The sequence below is a fragment of the Buteo buteo genome, chromosome 28 (assembly GCF_964188355.1).
Source record: "Buteo buteo chromosome 28, bButBut1.hap1.1, whole genome shotgun sequence".
In the NCBI taxonomy this organism is placed as follows: domain Eukaryota; kingdom Metazoa; phylum Chordata; class Aves; order Accipitriformes; family Accipitridae; genus Buteo; species Buteo buteo.
The window spans coordinates 6394107-6416229 of record NC_134198.1 but is presented as its reverse complement, the minus strand read 5'-3'; the positions used below and the strand labels follow the sequence as shown (position 1 = coordinate 6416229).

At 37.2% G+C, this 22123-nt stretch overlaps 1 protein-coding gene across 5 annotated transcripts in view; it reads left to right on the top strand.

Annotated features, from left to right (window-relative positions):
- The window catches only part of IMMP2L (inner mitochondrial membrane peptidase subunit 2), a 466489-nt gene extending 444665 nt beyond the window's left edge, over positions 1-21824 (top strand). For 2 of the 5 annotated variants that reach the window (XM_075059110.1, XM_075059109.1), the window contains exon 6: positions 21239-21814. In XM_075059110.1, coding sequence (XP_074915211.1) covers positions 21239-21358 — 120 coding nt within the window. In that variant the 3' untranslated portion in view covers positions 21359-21814. Of the gene's footprint in view, positions 1-21238 lie in introns of all 5 variants that reach the window. The other 3 variants (XR_012654631.1, XM_075059111.1, XM_075059107.1) reach the window with 3 other exon arrangements.
- The last annotated feature ends 299 nt before the right edge of the window (positions 21825-22123 follow it).

Genomic DNA, 22123 nt, shown 5'->3' with positions numbered 1-22123 from the left:
GGGCAACTCTATGATGGTACCAAATGACTACTGATTGGATGATTCAGTTTTCCTTACTTCAGTCTGCTTCTAAGGAGAGTAGTGACTCTTCCAAAATAACATACACGGCCAGTGTGGGTTCTTCTATAATTCACAGAACAGTATAAAGTGCAAGAAGAGTATATCAAGGACACTTCATTTCAGAGAAAATATTCATGCACTACCTGCAGAAACAGAGTTCCAGCATAAATCTTTAAGTATAACCACTTCTTTTTTTCTCAGTTTTACTTGATTTTTATTTTTCAAACTGAAAATAGAAACCTCTAGTTTACTTAAACCTTACAAATATTATGAAAAATGAAACTTATAGTCCCTGTTAGCTTAATAGAAGCATATACAACAATTATAACTATGAATGACTACAAGAATTACATGGTAATTAACCTGGAGTAAAACTAGGCTCCATTGTCAACTAGGAAGTTGACACTGACTTTATCACATATCTAAAAATGAAATAAAAATATATCTTTATTAGCCATGCTTTTTTTCATAAAAAATTAGCCATTTCTTATGTTAGAACAGTCCTTGATGAATTTTGTGTATGATACTTTTTTTCCTATCTATGTACCCTGGCATATAAAATTAGTACGTAGGCTGGACAGAATCCTCTAAAAGCAGATGAAACCCAAACTTTCCCTGGCACACCAGCTTCTGATATTTTCCAGCAATATTTCTGCATCTCACGATTGCATCTCTGGCAGTGAATCCTCAATATATTTTTATTCTTCACTGGCTACAGATTGCTTAGGCTTCACACAAAAGATCCAATCTTAAAGTACTTTTAGATGAAGTTCTTTTGACTGTGAGTAGTATAGAGTGACTGACTCATTTCAGATGTGGTCCCATAGAGAAAACATGACGTATCTACTGCACTGGAAGTGGAATCTAAAAAAGAAAACTTGGGAACTGAGGTTGAATTGACAGTTTTTAAAAAAAGAGAAAACTGGGTGATTTCATGATAGCCAAGAATTTTTTGGTTTTAATGTGTCATGTTTTAATTCTGAAATGAATATTCTTAATCTAACTTTGCACCACTGATTTTTGTTTTAGTTTTTTTTTTTTTTTTTTAATTTAGTTTTCAGTGGCAGTATGTTGCTATGGCTAGAACAGAGGCAGTATACAACAATGCCTTTGTGATGGCTGAGATGAAGTGATTTCTTCCACTGAGCTTAGCAGCTTCCTGAGCAAAGCATTTTAAAGCAACAAAACTAGATATAACAAATGTGTTATTTAGACAGGTTCTGCTACATTTTATCTGACTACCCCAAGGGACTTTGGTTTTACTATTCTCATATTCCCTCACTCCCAGAGCTGTCATGTAATATAATAGTATTTAACGAATTGCATTTGGAACCTGATTCTACTCAAGGTCACTAAGATTTCAAACCCCGTAACCTACACTCAGTAATCCACCTGCAGTTATTACTGTTCTCCTTTAGCTTGCAGTTTAAAAAGAAGAACTTCTGAGATTTTTCTGACAAAAAGAACCCCCACAAATTATTCATGAAACTGGGAAAAGCAATATCAGTTACTATATACTGGTCCTGGGCCAGTGAAGTCCAAAGGGAGCTTTGCTGTTGTCCTCTCTAAATTTAGTATCAAGTCATTTAGGAAGCTAATTTAATGTCAGATGATGTCTTGCATTTATTTTGAGCATGTCTTTTGAACAGATGGATTTTAATGGAGAACATTACATGATTTTGAAGTCAATATAAAAGCCCAGATTCTTTTAATCTAATTGTAAGCCTTGAACAGAGACACCCAAATTAATAGCACAGTTGCCTAGCCTCCATCTACAGTCAATGGAGACAAATGGGGAAGACTGATAGAGCTTACTACAGGTCTACATCACTATGTCAAGGTCCTGTCTTTGCACTGGTTGTCTGCAGAGCTTAGCATGATTTTCAGTTCAGGCTATTGAGTTAGGTGGGAGAATCCAAGCTTGCTGAAGTTCTCACAGGATTTCAAGAGTATGTTGGGAGAGGGTCTAGTAAACAAACAATTCAATCAGTCTTCATTTAGCCTCAAGTCTTCTTATACCTAGATCTTTTCTTAAACTCAATTTTCTAACTTTAATTTCCAAAATTTTATATGTATTTTAAACTTCTCCAAATAATGTTAATACTGTGATCAGTAATCACTGCTCTCTCACATTTGTGTTTTGAGTATCAGAGCACTTCAGCACAAAGTATTAATTGTCAAGTTAAAACAGTCTTTTTCTTATGTCTTACTTCAGGACATGAATTATGTTAATTAGGGGCAATCAAAAACCCTAAGGTATTTGATTTATTATCCCTCCAGCATGCAAGCACCTCTTTTTTGGGTCAGAGAGATGTTCATGTAGGCAATCTCTCTGAAGAAGGTGAGATTGCAGCATGTGTTCCAAGTGCAGATAAATTACTTGAAATTGTTCCCTGGTGATTGCCAGGGAACTTTCCCTATGTAAAACCAAGTATCCTTGAATTAGGAAAAAATGCAACAGTATAAGCCCAGGATAATAGTGGTAAAAATCTTTGAATCTCTCTCTTCATCCACCCAAGGAGCTCTGAATAGGGCCTGCGTATGATTCCTTTTGTAGGTATTTTTCCATGTGCTTCAGTAGACATTGGATCATACCAATAGGGTTAAATCCAGTGTCCATTGAAACAAATGCAATTATATCCCTTAAATCTAATAAGCTCTGTGTCAGGCTTGTAAATTTTACAGTAGTCTGCACTATATTCTAATAGCTGTCTGAGTCTAATGCCTGTGAGGCAATTGGCTGCTCACTACTCATATCTTGTCTTATATAAATGGACAGGAGGTTCAGAAATTTCAGGGGGAACAAGTGTTCTTCCTTGTTTGCATAAGGCTTTGTTCTGGTAGATAAACAACTTCTCTAAACAAGTCCCTCAGGTCATCAACACTTTTTAATGCTGAAAAGAATTTTTAGTAGCATTCACATTTCTGTAACAGAAATCAAAATATTTGAGGGGGGATTTTTTTTTTCTTGGAAAACCTAAAATTCCACTAAATATTTTCCTCCTATTTTTTTTCTGATGAATAGCACTATGTTTACCTAGCACTTCACTAAGTACCATGAAAAACAGTGCCTGTGTACTAGAGACATTCATAAATCTCATGTATTTGCTGCAAGCTCTCATGGTTCTCAGATAAGTCATGACAAGCTGTGGTATTGTTACATATTATGCCTATTGGAAATAATAGTCCTCATCAAAAGCAAAATGCAGCGCAATATTAGGCTGTCATATACTTATGTCAGAGTAATAATACTGTTAAGCCTTGCTGCTCACACTGCTCTGTAAATTAATAGTTGAAACCAGTAAGATTCAAGAGGTGAAGTTTGACATATACATATTTTACCATCTTCCATAATTTTTTTTTTTAATCTCTCATTTTACAGAGGAAATGAAATAAATCTTAGGGTCAGATTCAGGTGTCCTTATACATGATGAATAGCACTGGTTTACAGGAACAGTCTGCTCAAATTTACGGCAACTAGCTTTCAAGTAAGTTACTAATCAGTTTGAGGAAAGGTTCCGGACTCCAGTCAATGTTCAAATTACATCTGAAACTAAGACATTAAGAAATCCACAGCTCAGGGTGGCTTTTTATATGCAACATGTATCATTATTTAAAAAGAACAGAGATATATTATTGGCCCTGGGTAGCAGAGAGACACACCAATGGCAAGAATTAGTCTCTTAAAAAAACTTAAAAATTATAATAATAATCAAGCAATTTTGAAAAAAATTACGAGCTTTTAATTTTTATTTTTCTGTCACTGTCCCTGGTTTGTTTAATAAAGATACTCTTATTTTTATTTCTACATTTAATATTAATTTGTTTTATTGTCATCTAATTGACTTCATGTAGAATAAAAAATAAATATTATTAACAAAAATAGTTTTGACGTTTTGGTTAGCAAGCACATTTTGAAACACTCTGAGCTTCAAGTGGCTTCTTTATGAAAAATAAAGGGCATTTCATATTTCTGAATATCTATTTTAAGACAGTTTTTATATTATACTTTGAAGGCTGAGGAGTCTTCAGAACCTTTACTGTAATCCTCGCCTTACTCTTAAAATAGCAAAACAAAACAAGAACTCACACCCTAGCTTTCCCTATGGGTGAGATGTCATGACAAACTTGTTGACTCCTGACTGATACAATGTGACACAGTCCAAATCCAAAAAGGATTTTACACAGAAATGCCATAGCTCATCATGTTAGTGTCTCTGTCAAACAGAGAAAAATTAAGGCTTCATGAACATGTTGGTAACTTTTTCCGTTCAATGTATGGCTCTCTTACATTGTAACAGTGGCATTTGATAATGGACAAGTTGGAGGACACAAACTGAGTAATTAATGATTTTCTAGTGTTCAGGTGGATGATGTCAATGTGTCGTGAACTAGGAGGGAAAAGGAAGGGAAAAAGTACTTGTGACGGCAGCAATTTTAACTTTCTTTTTTTAAGAGAATAGTAAAAATGTCACTCTCTAGTGATCAGCAGGGCCCGTGTATTAAGCATAAAATTATCTGACAGGTTGTCATCTGAGCACTATTTCTGACATGGCTTTAGGATCCAATCACAACTTATTTATAAGCTATCATTTTTAATTACCTACAAATAGTTCTAATTAGCATGTTTCAGAATTTTGATATTTGAAACCCTTTTCAATAAAATTCATTAAATAGGGATTAATTTTGACATGTTTCTAAATAAGAGATCTCAAATGATAATCATCAAATAGGCTCAACCTTGTTTGTGTAGCAGCAATAAATTTAGTTAAAGTAAGATGCAATTTGACATACTAGACATTCTGATATCTCTTCCTTAGTAGCTTCATGTCCATGACTCTCAACAAAAGGAACATTTTACGTATGTTTTGTACTTACGTAAATGAGTGTGTATAATGTAATAAAGAATGCTAAGTGGAGACTGAACTTTTTTTTGATTGTCATGGCTTTAAGAAGATGTTGACTTTTAAAAGAATGTCTTGATTTCTGTGTACTTATATTTCGATGTACATCCTGTCTAGCATTTTCATCAGCTCGAGGGCTTGGTTTAGCATTTTCAGAAATGAATATTAGTGATTAAGAAGTGTTGATAATAATGCCATAGCACAGGGTAGTAAGAACTTTAAATAAACATAAAGTCATAGGGGCTGGGCAAGATTAAGTTTTACTTAACAGAAATTGAATGTATTATAACCTCAACATTTGAAAAACAAAGCAGCATTAAAGCTTCTTTAAGCACTAAAGCTAATAACTGAGGCCAGCTGAAATATTATCCCTGAGAATGAACCACTTTTATTATTTTCTATTTTCTGATATATTTTCAGGATATTTGCTATAGCACATGCAATATATGTTCTACAAATTTCATGTTTATTTCATCTCTCTGTTGAGGAGAATCTCAAGGTGTCTTTAAAAAGCCTTACTCTTTATGATTGAAAAGATGACCATAGCAATTTGCTTTCATTGCAATCAGACAGGTGAGATGGCTTTCCTGAATCTAGATGAGGTTTAAAAAAGTAACAAGGGAGATAGGACATGCCCCATTAAGCTCAATCAAGGTCTAATCTAGGGTGGTGTTCTGTGGCCAGAGAATTAAATATCTGTTCAGATGCCACAGAATTTAGCCGTTTTTTTGTTGGAGAATTTACCTTTTGGCTGAACTTGGAAATTAATCTGTCTTGGAAATTATTTCTGTGTTCCTTGTCATCCAGATTCTGCTTGTGATTATGCCTTGTTCTCCACCCTTTGTCATAGAAGTATTTGGGGATTTATAAGGGATCCCCTTCCCATTGCATAATGGAGCTTGGCAGCAGAGAGTCTGGGAACCAGAGATGGGTGCTGCTCTGCCCAGCAGTGGAGGAAGGTTGGTGGCATCTTCTGACCAGGGGATGCTACCAGCCAGCAACTAGGAAGCCTTGAAGATGAATAACTGAGGCCAGCTGGAGGTCCCCCCCTTTCTTGGCACAAACATGGGAAGGGTAACAGGACTGCCAGAATGGCATCAGAGGAGAATTCACTCAGGAGTTGTAGCCAGACTTACCAGGGAAGAAAGCACCAGGATACTATCCAGATACGATCTGTACATAAAAAGTTCCTTACACAAACATGTACCAGAGAGCTTTGCAATAGCAGTGAATTAATTTTTGCCGAGACCTGGCAAAGACTATGAAGAAAGGTGATGTAAAGTATTCTGAGATTGCAGAGAGAGTTGCCTTGCTGTAGAACATAGCAGTTGCTACACTGGAGTGTGCTGTTGCAATGGATGCTAAAGGTTATTCTTGCTCAGTATAAGTTTGAAGCTCTTACCCTCTTACTTAATGTATTAGTACTAATTGGGAATGTTTTCCAGTTACAGCTAATGCTCACTGAATTTATGCCATTACTGAAGTTTGGGGAGAAAGTCTTTCTTCTAGCTAATCTTCTTCGGGGTGCAAGTTGTTCAAGCAACTCTAAACTCCCATCCAAAGTTTTGGTGCTATCTACCTCTTCCTTTTTTTTTTTTTCCAGCTCTCTTGAGAATCTGGCCCTGTGTTTGTTCACTTTTCATAAGAATCACATTTTGCCTTATCATTAGATACCAACTTCCACCTTACCAACTTACTTGCTGCGTTTAGAGTAGCATGATTTTGACTCATTATATGTATTTGACTCATGGTTAAAATCGCATCCTCATGTCTACAAACATACAGTGTGGCAGCCTCCAGTTTGAGATTGATTCACTCTTCAAATGGGTTAATGGTGCATACCACCAGATGGTGAGACTTTGGAGGACAAGGCAGCTTCAGATTCACCTCTGGCTGTATGTGACTCCAGACACCATGAAAACTTAGGTCACTGCGGGAAATTTGGAATAAAGCATGGCAGCCTTTCTTTGCAGGTTTGGGGGTGGGTTTTGCCTGTTCAACAGCAATAAGCATTAGACTCATCGAACAAGAAAATACACAAAATGTTTTGGAAACAAGAATGTAGAGTTCTTACCAAGCTCAGAATGGGTTGCTTAAGCTGTGCAGTAGTGGGAGAGCAAAGATGCTACAAGGATGTTGCCAGACCTCCATTGCAAAGCAACTGCAAAGCCATCTTTCCATCACTTTACCTATAGCTGACGGAAATTTAGTACTCTAAAGCAAGGTAGAAGATGAACTATTCATAATGATCTCATTAAAATACGGATCACTATTTTCATCTGCTTTGAGTGTTAAGATCCTGAAGCAGAAAAAGCAACTCAGTAAACATACAGAACTATATTTTCTCCAAAGCAGACTGCTGAAAATGTATCAGACTGTGCTGTCTGCACATTTCGCTGCTGCCGTCTCCTCAGCTGATTTCAGAGACAGTACTTGGATCTCCAGGCATCGTAGCAATGGTGATGGATATACTGTCTGCTGCTGACCAAAAATGTGACTTCTGTCCCCCAAAACACTGAGGTACAAAATACCTGTTGGATTTGCAACATATTTTAAATGAGATTGTGTTACAAAGGTAAGCACTTAGAAGGAATTTTAATTACATTGATTTTCTTACTGGAAGTGAAAGAGCTCCATGTAATGAATTAGTTTTAGTGGTGTTAAGTTTTAACATTTAGATCTTTCAGATCCTAAATGTGTTAATCCTTTTCCTGTACTGATGACCTGGCAGTCCTGTGTGGTTATATCTTGCTAAAATAGCTTAATAGCTACATTTAATCTGAAAAATTGAGTAATTTAAAGAGTTAATAAATCTGGATCATCAGCTGGAAATTGTATTCATTTTATTTTATTTTACTTAAATTTAATAATGTGCTCAAGTGTTTTACTTGAATATTTAAAGTTCAGCACATGCTTTGCTGAACTATGGCTTGATTACGACTAGGAGAGAATATTTTATTAAATATGCAGGCAACTGAATTCATTAATCTTCCACTACTTTCTTGCTCACACTGTATAGCTTAAGAGCAAGTCTTAATATTTCCTTGAGATAAATATAGCTCTTGATGGTCAAGTAGTGGATTAAATCTGGAGTATTGGGGTTGTGTGGCAAGGTTTTGGTAGCTGGGGGGGCTACAAGGGTGGCTTCTGTGAGAAGCTGCTAGAAGCTTCCCCCATGTCTGACAGAGCCAATGCCAGCCGGCTCCAAGACGGACCAAGGCCGAGTTCATCAGCGATGGGGGTAGTGCCTCTGGGAGAACAGATTTAAGAGAGGGGAAAAAGTTGCTGCGCAATAGAAATGGCAGCCGGAGAAAGGAGTGAGAAGATGTAGGAGAAACAGCCCCACAGACCCCCAGGTCGGTGCAGAAGGAGGGGAGGAGATGCTCCAGGTGCTGGAGCAGAGATTCCCCTGCAGCCCGTGGGGAAGACCCTGGTGAGGCAGGCTGTCCCCCTGCAGCCCAGGGACGTCCACGGTGGAGCAGATCTCCACCTGCAGCCCGGGGAGGACCCCACGCCGGAGCAGGTGGGTTCCCGAAGGAGGCTGGGACCCTGTGGGAAGCCTGCGCTGGAGCAGGGTCCTGGCAGGACCTGCAGATCTGTGGAGAGAGGAGCCCACGCTGGAGCAGGTTTTCTGGCAGGACTTGTGACCCCGCGGGGGGACCCACGCTGGAGCAGTCTGTGCCTGAAGGACTGCAGCCCATGGAAGGGACCCACGCTGGAGCAGTTCGTGAAGAACTGCAGCCTGTGGGAAGGACCCACGCTGGAGAAGTTCATGGAGGACTGTCTCCCGTGGGAGGGACCCCACGCTGGAGCAGGGGAGGAGTGAGGAGTCCTCCCCCTGAGGAGGAAGGAGCGGCAGAGACAAGGGGTGAGGAACTGACCCCAACCCCCATCCCCTGTTCCCCTGCACTGCTGGGAGGAGGAGGGAGAGAAAACTGGGAGTGAAGTTGAGCTGGGAAGGAGGGAAGGGTGGAGGGAAGGTGTTTTAGGATTCGGATTTATTTTCTCATTTTCCTACTCTGATTTTATTGGCAGTGAGTTAAACTAATTTTCCCCAAGTTGAGTTTTGCCCGTGATGGTAATTGGTGAGTGATCTCTCCCTGTCCTTATCTTGACCCACAAGCCTTTCGTTATATTTTCTCTCCCCTGCCCAGCTGAGGAGGGGAGTGATCGAGTGGCTTTGGTGGGCACCTGGCATCCAGCCAGGGTCAACCCACCACATCTGGTTACTGTTTGGCTTATGAGGAAGATAACTTTTTATTTTGAAAGGATGCAGTCTATGGCTCAGTTATTTCGTTTCTAGTATCCTGTCTCATTATGTAAATATATATTAAAGAAGGCGAGAGAGAAGGGGGAAAACTAAAAAAACTTGGTGAGCATATGCCAAGGAGAATACCAAAGGTCTCAAAGAGAGCAGTGGGAGACCTCCAGCTGTCTACAAAACAGTTTTTCCTGCGTCTTAGTGAATCTGAGACATTTTTGCGCCTTTGGAAGATATAGCACAGGACTTTGAAGAAGCTTCTGCCCTTCTGAATGAGGAGGCACCGTGGCCTGTAGAGGTTTCCTGGGACACCCCAAATGGCAGAAGGCACCTCTGTTTAGACCAATTAACTGGACCTCTAATGGAATGGTCAGGAAGCTTATGCATGGGCTCCTCCTGTCCTTCCTAGTTTTTCTGATGTCCCCAAAACGAAGGGGAGCTGCGTCACCCTGACTCGGGTCCCCTGCCCCTCCTCTGGATCGGTCTACCTGGGCTGCCAGGTGTGTGGGCCAGGCCTGGTGACTTGACCCATCATGTCACTTCTCTACAAAATTGCCTTCTCCATAAGCATGCATGCTTCCTCACCGAGGGAGGTTTCTGTGGAGAATTAAACAATCATCTCACACGCGAGGTGTGCAATCCTTGTAGACTCAGGATTGCGTAGAAGAACTGCAACAGTATTTGATTAAGGATATGAATCGTATTATACTTCTGATTTATTTTTGTGAAGCTTTTTTCCTCAGCAAAACCTGTTATGCCATTATCTTCAGCTAATCAGGAGTGAACTAAAGAAAAAAAATGTGAGTATGAAGAGGATTACTTATGTAGGATGTGGAAATTATATTCATAAGTATATAGTGTCAATTATTTAATCATAATTTCTGTTATGAAGTGAAAGACTAGCTATATGATTTGAATTATACCAAGCAGCCTTGTATTTTGACAAATGTCACAGTATCATAAAAACACAGAATGCTAAATAATTGTAAGATTTACTAGGGAAAACAGAATGTTTGGAGATAGTTTTTTCAAGTAAAGTAAAAGCTGGTTTGGTACATTTAATCTCTTCTCCATAGTTTTAACAAAAATTCAGAATAAATCAGATAAAGACAAGAGAGGAAGTATTTAAGAATTCTTAAATTCATAGCTATTATTATAGCTATAAGGGGGAGAAAAATCTTTGTATGTATTTAAAGTATTTATGTAGATTTTTTCCGGTAAATCAACTCAGGAAGATTACGTATACACAATTATCTTGATGAAATTTACCATTTTAGATGAGCTTTAGCCATCCTCACACAAAGACCTCTATTAAAAAGTCTTTTATAATTTTAATAACATATCATGCAGCTATTTAATGACATTTTGATATCCTAGCTGCTCATTGAATATTTACTCCCCATTGCTTTTCATAGCTCATATTGCCAACAGCATATTTTGTGTAAGTCAAACTGTTTCTGTATGCCATTTTAAAAGAAAATATAGGCAAACCTCACAGTAGGATTTTTTGAAATATTTAGTTAAGTGGAATAGTCTATTGAACAGGCGTCTTTTCAAGGTACGAGAAAATAAAAAATATTTTATTAACAGTATTGCAACAACCTCACTTGTATTAGACTAAAACTGTTGAAATGTCTGATAAAAAATGGAGAAGCTGTGAGTAGGCTGACAGATCTATTTGCTGAACATACACAAGCTATCATCACTGAAAATTTCTGAACAGTTCTAGCTTTAGAAAAGGCTTGCTTTGCCCAGTAACAGTTGTAATATCATAAGGTGTTGTACCATTTTGTTTTAATTAAGAGATATTTTCTCACCTATTCCCTTGAATTAACTTTTCTGGCTACTACTGGCCGCCTTTGTCTTCTTTTTTTTTCTCTTACCTCAGCATTTGATAATTACTGTAACATGATCTTGACTGACTGCCAGGTATCAGCCAAGTAAAATTTAAGGTAAGGAACTTTCCCAGACTCCCGGGGTCTGCTGGTCCCAATGCTGTCCCAGCACCGTGCTCACTGATGGAGCCGCTCAGGCCGGAGCTTCTCCTAACGGCGTGGACGAGGCGGCAGCGGGATGGGATGTTCTCCATGACATCGCTTAGTGCCGATACTTCCGTATGTTCATAAATAGCCCTGATTTTTGACCTATGAGGTCAGGTGTTTTTCTGAGCTTTTGGAAATAGTATGAAGAATATAAATTAGAAGCAGGAGGTAATAATACGTGGGGTTTTTCACATCACCTTCTGCTTTTGATTTTGAGTGTATCTAGAAATGGAAGCCTACTCTTTCCTTCTGACAGTAGGACTCCTTCCTTTCCTTTTATTTACCCTGAAGGAGTCTGAAATATCATCTCTCCTAGCTTGCGTGCATATGATCCCCGGCACAGTCATACTTCTGGAAATTCGGTGGCATTTGATTTGTCATGTTAGCTTGTTTGCTCAGCTTTGCAATACTTGCCACTCATCATCAGGGCCGGCTTTCTCCGTGAGCGTGCGGTGGAAGCAGAGCAGGAACCCGCCGGGGCTCTCCCCCGTATTGCACAGAGCATCGCGGTAAATCTCCGTGGCCAGAGCAGTGCCGGGACGCCCCTGCCCGGCTCTCCTGGAAGCACAGAGCATGGCAGGGAAGGGCTGACGGAGCGGAGGGCACTGTTCTGGCTGCTCGAGCACCAGGCTGGGCGGATGGATTGGGTCTGGGGGGACGAACTGGGTGTGCGGAGGAGCGGTGTAGCGGGAGGACGAGTGCGGTCCCTGCCCGGGTAGCGTGTGAGCTCTGGGAGCCGCTCTGCGACTCCTTCCCTTGTACCCGTTGCACCGTTCGCCAAAACGGCGTTGCACCGACCGCTGTGTTTGCCAAAGCTTTAGAATGAAACTCTGAATTAATGACAGGCGCAACAGAACAAAACTGGAAATCGACTTAATTTGTATACGTATAACATTTCTGCATAGTGCGCTAAGTACTCCGTCAAGAAAGACAATGCACGTAGTCAATATCAGTGTGGTGGTAAGCTGAAAAATGTCTGTTGGCACTGACACAATACATTGCTGAACAGGAATTCACATTGAAGGCTTTTATCTATTCCTGAATAATTAATATGCATAGATTTGGGATATAGCTAATACTTTCTATGCGAAGATAATAAATGTGTTTTAATAATTGTTTCCTGCCACTTGGTTTATCAATTCTTAAAATATTGAATTGCAAATATATTACTGCTTTTTAATGTGGGGCTCTTTCATGAAAGCTATTAGTGCATTTTGTTCTTCTGTTGAGTTACATGACTTGGTGACAATCCTATTTAGTCTAGGAATTTTGTGCATCACCCAGTGAAATATTAAAAAGCTTTTAACTATTAAATGGTATTTATGTATATGCAGCATGCAAAGCACGTCATACTGTGCACTAAGCAAATTCTTTCACCATTTTTATTACTAGAAATCTAAAATAAATAATAGATTGGTTTGTAAATCTCTTTGTAGACCTATTTAGCATAATGGTCCTGTTAATCATAAGCAAGAAAGAATAATTTCTAAGTATGCTATACTTACTGAAGATAAAAGAGTGGTAGTGCTGTGTTATATGCTAACCTCTATTTTAAAAAGGTGTCTTTAGAAAACACAGAAGAAACTGGGAAGGAGGGAAGAAGTTAATTAGCTGTAGTGTCCCTTTCAATAACATATCCTTGACAATTCCAAGAAAATGCATCAAGATAGAATTCAGCTCAGAGAATACTTGTACCAAGCCTGTTACTGTGTTTAATTGTCAATGGCATTGACAGCTGATTTCTTCATGAATTGAATGAAAAATACACTATACTGAATTCCTGTAAATCTGCATTACTTATATGAATGTAAATTATGGTTCAACGTTAACTAGTCTCTGTCTGCACACCTAACTGTAGAAAAATCTCATACGTGAAACACGTTCTATTTTCAGTGATCATTTCCTTCCTTTACCGCTTTGTAACTTTAGGTTTAACGTAGGCATGTAGACATGATAGAACAAACAAGAATGCAACCCAGTTATTTTGATATTTAATACATTACATTTTTTCAATTCAATCAATAACCTGAGCTTTTATTGCAATGCAGTGACTGTGCTCACATCTTCTGATATGAATAGCTTAAATTGCAAAACCATGTTGGATTGGAGCAGTCACAATTGTTATACTAATTTCAGATAGCTACTCTGTGCTAACATGCAAATTTTATTCATTCTGGGAATCATCCATTGCATTTGAAATATATTTCCCTCTTTTACATCTTATTTTGTGATTATGTCTGTGCATATATGTGTAGAATCTGTCTTTTTTGAGTGTCTATTTTCACTGTTTAAAACTCTTAAAATAATTGTAATTTATATATTTTCAGATTTTTTTTATAATATATTTTCTATCTAAATGAACACTTCTGAATTTGATAACTTTAATAAGGACCTTTACTGATTATACAGTAGCTCTGTGAAAGAAAACACATATGGGAGGTTTTATCTGTAGCTGGAGCTGCTGCTTCAGCTATCAAACTAATGGAACCGTAATGGAACACTTACTAACAAAATTAATGGGCTGCTTTCTTTTCTTTGTCACTAGATCTGTATGGCTCCATTAGGTCTGATTTGTTCAGTTGCAAGAGGAAAGAATGATGAAGACGCTAGCTTTTTGCTATGTAGTTGAAAGGAATCTATCACTTTTTTTGTATGCATGAGCTAGTTAGCATCTTGTTATGCTAACCTTCAGTGAGCTGCTATAAGTTAAAGAACATCTGCTGTGGTATGGGTTTATTTACAAAATAATCTATTGATTCTCATCTTTGTGTTATTCTTACATTCATACAAGAAGGAGGTCAAGGATATTTGTTTCTTCTGCCATTGTTCATTATCCCAGATACTTCTACTAGAGGAAGTGGTTTCTCCGGGATTTTACTGTAATCCACAGGATTTTATTTTTATTGAGCCTTTTTCCTGCTACTGCACTTGATAGTAGTTGTTTCAAAGTTCAACCATGTACAGAAAATGAAATGTAATAGCAATCATGTTTACTTTCTATTAAAGTATCGATTTTTTGAAGAGACTAATTTACTGGGAGAATTCTCTGTGAGACCATTTTACACCTACAATCTAATATCAAAACCCAATGCAACAACCTTTCTTAAAGACAAGCAATCTAATTTGACACAGATAGCTATCCCACGCTATATATTTTTGTTAGTATTATAGCAGAAACACTGCATAGTTGCCTAAGTGTTTCTATCCTGAGGTTTATTTGAGATTTTGGGGGCTGAAATATTTTAGAACTTTCTTCTCTCCTTTCTCATTAGCCTGGTCCCTTTACACACAGTTTTCGACCTCCATGCAAATTTGGCATTCCCAATCTTCCAGAATTTCAGTATAGTCAAACTACAGCTAATTAGCTAATAGGATATAGGTAGCAGGGCTATGAACTACTAGATCTGGAAAAATTCATTAAAGCTATCTGTCTGCTCCTATGGTGCCATCTATAAATCACCTAGGATTTCTCCCTATTAGAGGCTTTTTCACCTAATGTGTATTGGCACCTTTCAGAACCTCTGTGGGGAGTAGCAGGTATCCAGCCAGCAAAATATAGTCTGAACAGACCTCTACTGCTACAGAATTACTCCCTCCCATCCCCAATGACTTAGCGTTATGAAACAGGAAATTTGAGAAGAAAATTTTTAATACAACTGATGTTCTGTAGTGTTGAGCATGTGAAAGGCTGTATATATAAAGCTTCTTTACTAACCTGCATATGAACAAAAAAATGTAATGAGAATATATTAATTTAGAGAATAGAAAGCATAATTTGAAACACTGTGATTGTTCATATTTTTTTCTCTCTTTTTGGTTTGAGAGAACTTTAATTTTTTTGTATTTGCATGTTTTATCATTGGCCGTGGCATTTGGATGGCCTGTGCAATATTGCCAGAATATAACTCAGCTTAAAAGACCAAAGCAAAAGTGACTCTTCAAAACCAGAGGCTGATATATGCCTTTAAAATTGTGATTCTTCTGGCTGTTGATGATATTTCTCAAGTACCCAGGTCATAATCTGTGGCACTTGTAATTTAGTTCCGTTTGTCATTTCTTGGGTAGCTATTATTGTTCTCTTCCAGTGGTATTTTAGAGGATTTGTACAATTTCAACATTTATTAATGAGAGCAGGAGAAACAATACAAATGAATATTGAAATTTTTCTAGGCTTAAACATAATGAAACAAGATCATTTTTCAGATAGTATTTTTTAGTATTTCTTCTTCAGAAGAAGTATATTTGTATTCAAGTACTTATTCAAGTACACCTTCAGAGAGGATCGTTGTGTTGATCCAATGTTAAGGACTACTGCTGTGCTTTATTATTATCTTCCTATTACATTTGCTTATTATTATCTTCTGTGACTGATCTAGATATTCCCAGATTTCTTACGTTATTTTGTATTCTGTAATATGATTATCACAGGACCTTCTATCACAAAGATGTAAATGTTTCATGTATATTTCATGTTTTTATTGAAGTAACTAAGTTAAATTTCAGGCACAATCCCCTCAGACCAAATTACATTGTAAGGAGATAATAAAATAGCCTATTTCATTTTCTTTTTTTTTCTGATTTTGAATGGGGGTTTTTTGGAAGCAGAAGAAACAGTGAAACCAAAATATGCTTATTAAGGTTTCATCAAAATCACCATTTTTTTTTTTTTTTGGAAAAATACGAAAAGAAATATCAAGCGAGGAAAAGAAAGATAACCTTTCTCTATTTTGCACCACTTAACAAGTGTTTATGTAGTCTCAGTTAGAAAACCAGCAGTAACATAATGTTACAGTCAGAACTTTGCTGTATGCAAAAAAGCATACTTACCTGATGCGGGAAGCCACCAATTCACAGCTGCTTTAAAATCGTAAATTTGCAGTATTTTACTTAGACTGTTAATATGGTTAGTCTAGGTACAATGATATTTATTACCATTCGCACTCCAAATTATCAAATTCATGCACAATAAGTCTCATTAAAACACAATTTAAAAATGTCACACAGACAATTTCAAGTATCTACCCTTTTCTCAGTGTTTATGCTGCTCCTTTAGGTCCTAAGCTAAGCAGCACCCGTCCTCCTCAAAAAGAAGGGAAAAGGGTGGTTTAGTGTGTTGTTGGCATCCAGAATTCTTCACTAGGAGGACTTTGATGCTGATGGTCCTTCTTCCTCACTATCAGTTCCACTTGGGGCTAATTTAGCATATTTTCTAACGTGTTCCTTTTTTGCCTTGTTCTTGCTTTATTGATTGGCAGCATCACTTTTTATCTGTATTTATTATATATTTTATTACATATGTTAGTACATTCCTTGTTCTTCTCCACTTTTTTTTTTCCTCATTGGTAGCCTTAAAACCTTTTTGTCCAGCTCCCAGTCAGTTGTTTTTTTAATGACCACTGCTAGGTTTTTTATAAGCCTGTCTTTATTATCCCATGCCTGTAGTCCTGTAAGCCAAATTATTATGTTAAAGTCATAAATATTTCATTCCACACAGAATAATTACTTTTTACTGTATATGTGAAAACTTTGATTATACTGCAAGATTATGCAAATATAAACAAATATAAGTGATATAAGCAAAACTGTAACACTTTAGTCAATAGTCACCTGATCATTAGAAAAATTGTTGCAGCTAAACAAGCTAAATCAAAACTCCAGGCAGGCAAGGAAAGTTCAGACAAAGCCCGAGGAATTAATCTTGAGGCCTTGCAGGGCTGGTACAAGGTCTGCAGTGTGTAACTGGCAATGGCAATACTGGCTTACAGGGCTACAATAACAGCTGAACTAACATTCTTGCATTGTTTTTCATTTCTTTGTTTTATTATTACTTCTAATTAGCAAACTGACTAGTTAGGATGTTTAGCTTTAGAAAAAGTTGTAAAGGCTTGGGTGTTTCGGTTCTGCATTGCCATTTCTCAGGTTATATTCAGTGGTGCTGTACTTTCTTGTTTCAATGTTGTTGCGGAATTTGAAATCTTGGCTGTTTAAGCTAGAGCAAAGTCACCAAAGGTTCAAGGAAAAAAGCAGCAAAGATAAATCTGTGGGGAATGCTCCTAATGTGAAGTGAACTCACAACTAGGAGCAGCAGTACCTGAATTTAGCAGGTTGGGTAGGCTTCACACATCCTGAGAAAGTTGAGAATACTCTTGTTAGGGTCACATCCTAACCTGGACTTTTCCTGTTCTTGAAACCCGAGCTGAAGACCTGGATTTCCGTAGAAATTCTGGTGTGCGCCACTGCATGCTACATCTGTACAGGATTCTTGCACGGTCTGAATGCTGGTGTTCCCATTGTGATTTGGGATTAGAAAAGGCATCATGCTAAGAGACAGTGAAGGTGTCAAATGGCAAACAGACAAGAAGAGGTGGCATGTACGGTCTGTAAATCAATGAGTATTTTAAAATGACATATTTTGGAACTGGGGGAAGTGATAGTAATATAAGTCTCTATACTAATAAAGGTGCATTTATCCCAACCTGTTAGGACAGAATGAGCAAGATAGTTGTAAATACCACTGCAGATAGCACTATCAAGCTTAGGCTTATCTTTCCCTAATGCAGTGCCAAAACTAATCAGTCTCCATACAACTAACATACTAACAACAAGCAGACTCCGAGGAAATATGCTTTTATCACAGTAACAGTGTCAAAACAGTATTATTCATTCAAAACTTATTTTGCAGATAAAATTGCTGTGTTTACAGAATGGCTTCTCAGTTGTTCAATTAAGTATTCAAAGATAAAAAAAAAAAAAAATAGAATTAACGCCCAAACAGCTCAGGTTAGGCAGAATAATATGGATTGAATTCAACATAGCGTCTGTTGTTGCTACAGCAAGAATAATAAATAGATCATAATGTAGAAATAAAAATCAACTATTTAGATTGCTGGCATCTTTTACTCATGTCTGTAAATGAAATATGTTCCTCAAAGAATCTGTGCCTGTAAAGCACTGATTTTTCTTATAGTTATAGTGTTTCAGGCTGGTAAATTTATTGTCTTAAGTAAAGAGAGTAAATAATGACTGTAAGGGAACTGATTAATCTTTTTTAAGAGATTATTTCAGTATTGCAACAGAAAGTGTAGCCTCTCAGTTCACCCTTTGTCCATACCTAACCTTGACAAGGGTAAGCCCATTAACAAGGGCAGGTTATTCTCTGCGAACAATTCTGTTCTTCCTCCGTGAAATTCACGGCTGCTGTGGTAACTACATAATAATAATAGGCAATGGACAAAAGTTATTAAGGTTGTTTGCAGAAGTCAAACATCAAGGTGGTTTTAAAGTGAGCCTTTAAGTTATTATAAAAGAAGCCCTATAGCATCAATGTCATTTGTTATTTAGTAAAGACTTCCATCGCCCAACAATACCCATTTTTCCTTTTTAACACTAGTCATGTTGTCCTGTAAATCAGCTTTATAGGAAGGATATTTCTTTATTAGTTTCAAGTCAGATGATGGTCAGTAGAAGTAATCCTCTGGGCAAAATTATTCCCAGCCTCAGCTTCAAACAAGTTTTGATTCATTTATTATATTCTCAATCTGTGTGCAGACCTCCTACTGACATCAGTAACGAGCAATGCACTGAGAAAAACACAGAGCTTTGAAAATGGGATGTTATTTGTGTTTGAGAAGAGTATTTTAACATTTTTCTCTGCACTAATGCTGTCACATTTTATATGCAGTGGTGGGATTTGCTGTGGTTTTATATTTTGGCACCAGCCTGTAATGTGTGTGCCATCATGCTGTATGCTCAGGGAACAAATCCCCGTGGTAATATTACATTTGCAGACCACTTTATGGGATAATTAAGATAAAGGACATTGTGAATTCCATAAATATCCAACAAACTACACAGAAGTATGTCAAGACTTAAAAAAAAAGGTAGCTAAATCCCATCAAAAAAGAGTTGTCACTTAGCAGCCTGTCCTTTGCTTAAATGTAGGAAAAAAGCTGCAACAGATCTGGGAAACAAATGATCCCTGCAAAGGATCAAGCAAGTGAAATATGTTGCTAGACTGCAATTTTGGTGATCTACTTCAGATTCTTTTAGATATCGTGGGTTATTAAGTAACCAAATTATATTCAAGTAATTCAGCACCTGCTTCATCAAGCTACAGAATATGGAATTAGATATAGACCACTTCAGCTTCACTGATTTGATTATCTAGTAGAGAGAGACTGGTGAATATACATTAATCCTATGAAATTAAATCAAGAAAATTAGCTGAAGATATTCCTAGGGGCCTATTTGGTGTCTATTTGCATAAAATGCTGAATTACCTGCTTACTGAAATCACTTTTTTTGTGATGAGAAATGGGATAGAACTGAAGAACTGAGTTTACATAAAAAATCTAAGCAGGAATGTACAGGTTCAAACCAGAAATGCATTTAGCTCCTGGCTCTGACAACAGCCAATACCAGATAATTACAGCATAAGAACAAAACAAGTATAGAATTTCCCTCAGTGTTTCCTAATGTGGAGTATAGAGACTACACCGTTACTTTGTTTATGTTCAGTTATGTGTGATGGACTTTGCTTCTGCTATTATTTTCTGAACCAGTTTGTTATTCTTTTCTGGTGTCTTCAGTATCCTGTATAATGTATGCAAGTATGATGTAATCGTGCACACTGAAGAAGTATTTCCTTTTTGTTGGCTTTAAAAATACTTTAAGATAATGTCATCTGTTGTTTCCTCATTCTTATGAGAAATAATGACATAATAGGCAAATAAGGCCTAAGCATTTTTATCCATGCCATTCATAATTTTATAGACTTCTGACCCTGTTGTCTCTTCAGGAGTCTGAATTATTTAATCTTTTCACATATAGAGACATTCCATATTTCTAGCCATGTTTTTGTCCTGTTTGTAACTTTTCTATGGCACTGGATACTTTATAGTTGGTGGGAAGCTTATTATTCACTATTGTCTCCAGCAGAAGTCCAAACAAATAATTTAAGATGCAGAAGTCTATCCTGCAGGCTTTTCAAATTAAGTGAGATTAACTCCATACCAAATTTCTTAATTTCAGTGTTAAGTATGGACATTGAAGGCCTGTCTTATTATCTCAATCTGAAAATGTGACTGTTCTATTCTGTTATTCTTAGTTTAGTCATTTCATACCATATTTGGAAAAAGCCTTGTTTGTAATTTTGTTAAGGTTTTCTAAGCAATTTAGTTTTCTAAATTATGCCACCTGTAAGTGATTCATTTGTAAGCAACATCAGTATTGACTTTTATTTTGATTTATTGAAGTAAAACATTAGTGAAGTAAAATTATTGAAGTAAAACAATAATAAATAATAAGACAGTAAAACATGTTTTCAAAACATATGAATGAAGTGTAAGTAGTCCTAGAACTTCAAAAATATTTGATTTGTAGATATGTTTCAAATAATTCTATCAGAAAAACATTTTCATCCTTGGGGAAATATTTATGATTCACAGTAATTTCCATTTTTGTTTGGAGACAAAATGGAATTTTGAAGGACAGTGATAAACAAAAAGCACAGCATGTTTAGAAAAGCCACTGTCCTGGTGTGGTTAGTGTACATAGCTCAAATCTGAGACACAGGCTCTGTTTAACTTAGAATGAATACTTGAACCTTGTTCTGTTGTACCCAGAATAACTAATAACCAAAAGCTTTAGGTGGATTATGGAACGCCTCACCTGTTTGGACCAACTGTTCTTCTTGAACCTGAAAAAAACATTCCTAGTTCATGTTTGTTACAGCCAGTGCATTTCAGCAAGCTATTCTGAGTTCCACGAAATTTTTATCAAAAAAAAGAAATTGTCACTGAAGCAGTTTTTCTTTTCCTCTCATTACATGCACGAGACACTCCTTGTGCATGCAAAGTTCTCTCCTTTGTATTCTCTCGTTGCTCTGACAAATCATCATGTGCTTTGTACTTCCCACATTTTATTTTATTTGCAGTATTTAATAATCTCTCTGGTTTATGTTTTGGTTGCAGGTTTCTCTTGGACTTCTACATGCTCGAGCTACTCATATCCTCTGGCCTCCACAACGCTGGCAGAAGTTACAGCCAATGCTACCTCCAGAGCGCAAACCACTCCAGAGGGAGCAGGAGTGATCTAAATGCTCAGACAGAAAAACACTGAAGTGAATTTTAACTGGGAAGAGTTGCAGTGGTTATACCATCACCTGTAAGAACTTTGCCAAGTGTGCTTTAGTATCAGGTACCGTGTCAGCAAATACATGCAACATCTTCATGTTAAAATACCACCTTAATTGTAAAGTTTTTCTGTTTTTTTTTTGTTGTTTGGTGTTTTTTTTTAAATCCTAAACAGTAGTGCATTGTGCATTATTTTGATTTGAAATAATTGTTTGTAGAAGGTTTGAATGTTCAACGTTTCTGGGAGCAGTAAAATACTTGACTTACTATGCCTGTATCTGTCCTTCTCTGGATAAGAAATTATTAAAACCTTCAATAAAATGTTTTAATCTTTTACATTCAGCTTGTTTTAGTGACTGAACGGAACCTTTATTATTATCATTGATTGGATACGAAAAAACCCCAAACATGTTAGTTGTCAGGCACTGGAGCAGGCTGCCCAGGGAAGTGGTGGAGTCACAGTCCCTGGAGGTGTTCAAAAAACACGTAGACGTGGCACTTCAGAACATGGTTTGGTGGGCATGGTGGTGTTGGGTTGATGGTTGGACTTGATGATCTTAAAGGTCTTTTCCAACATAAATGATTCTATGCGTCTATGTAATACGCTTTGGATTGTCCTATAATTTCTAGTACTGAAGAATCAGTACTTCAGTAGCTGAAAAGTTAATCGTATATGTCATAATTTTTTTTTCAAAAAGCTAATGAGATCTTTTTCTTTTAATG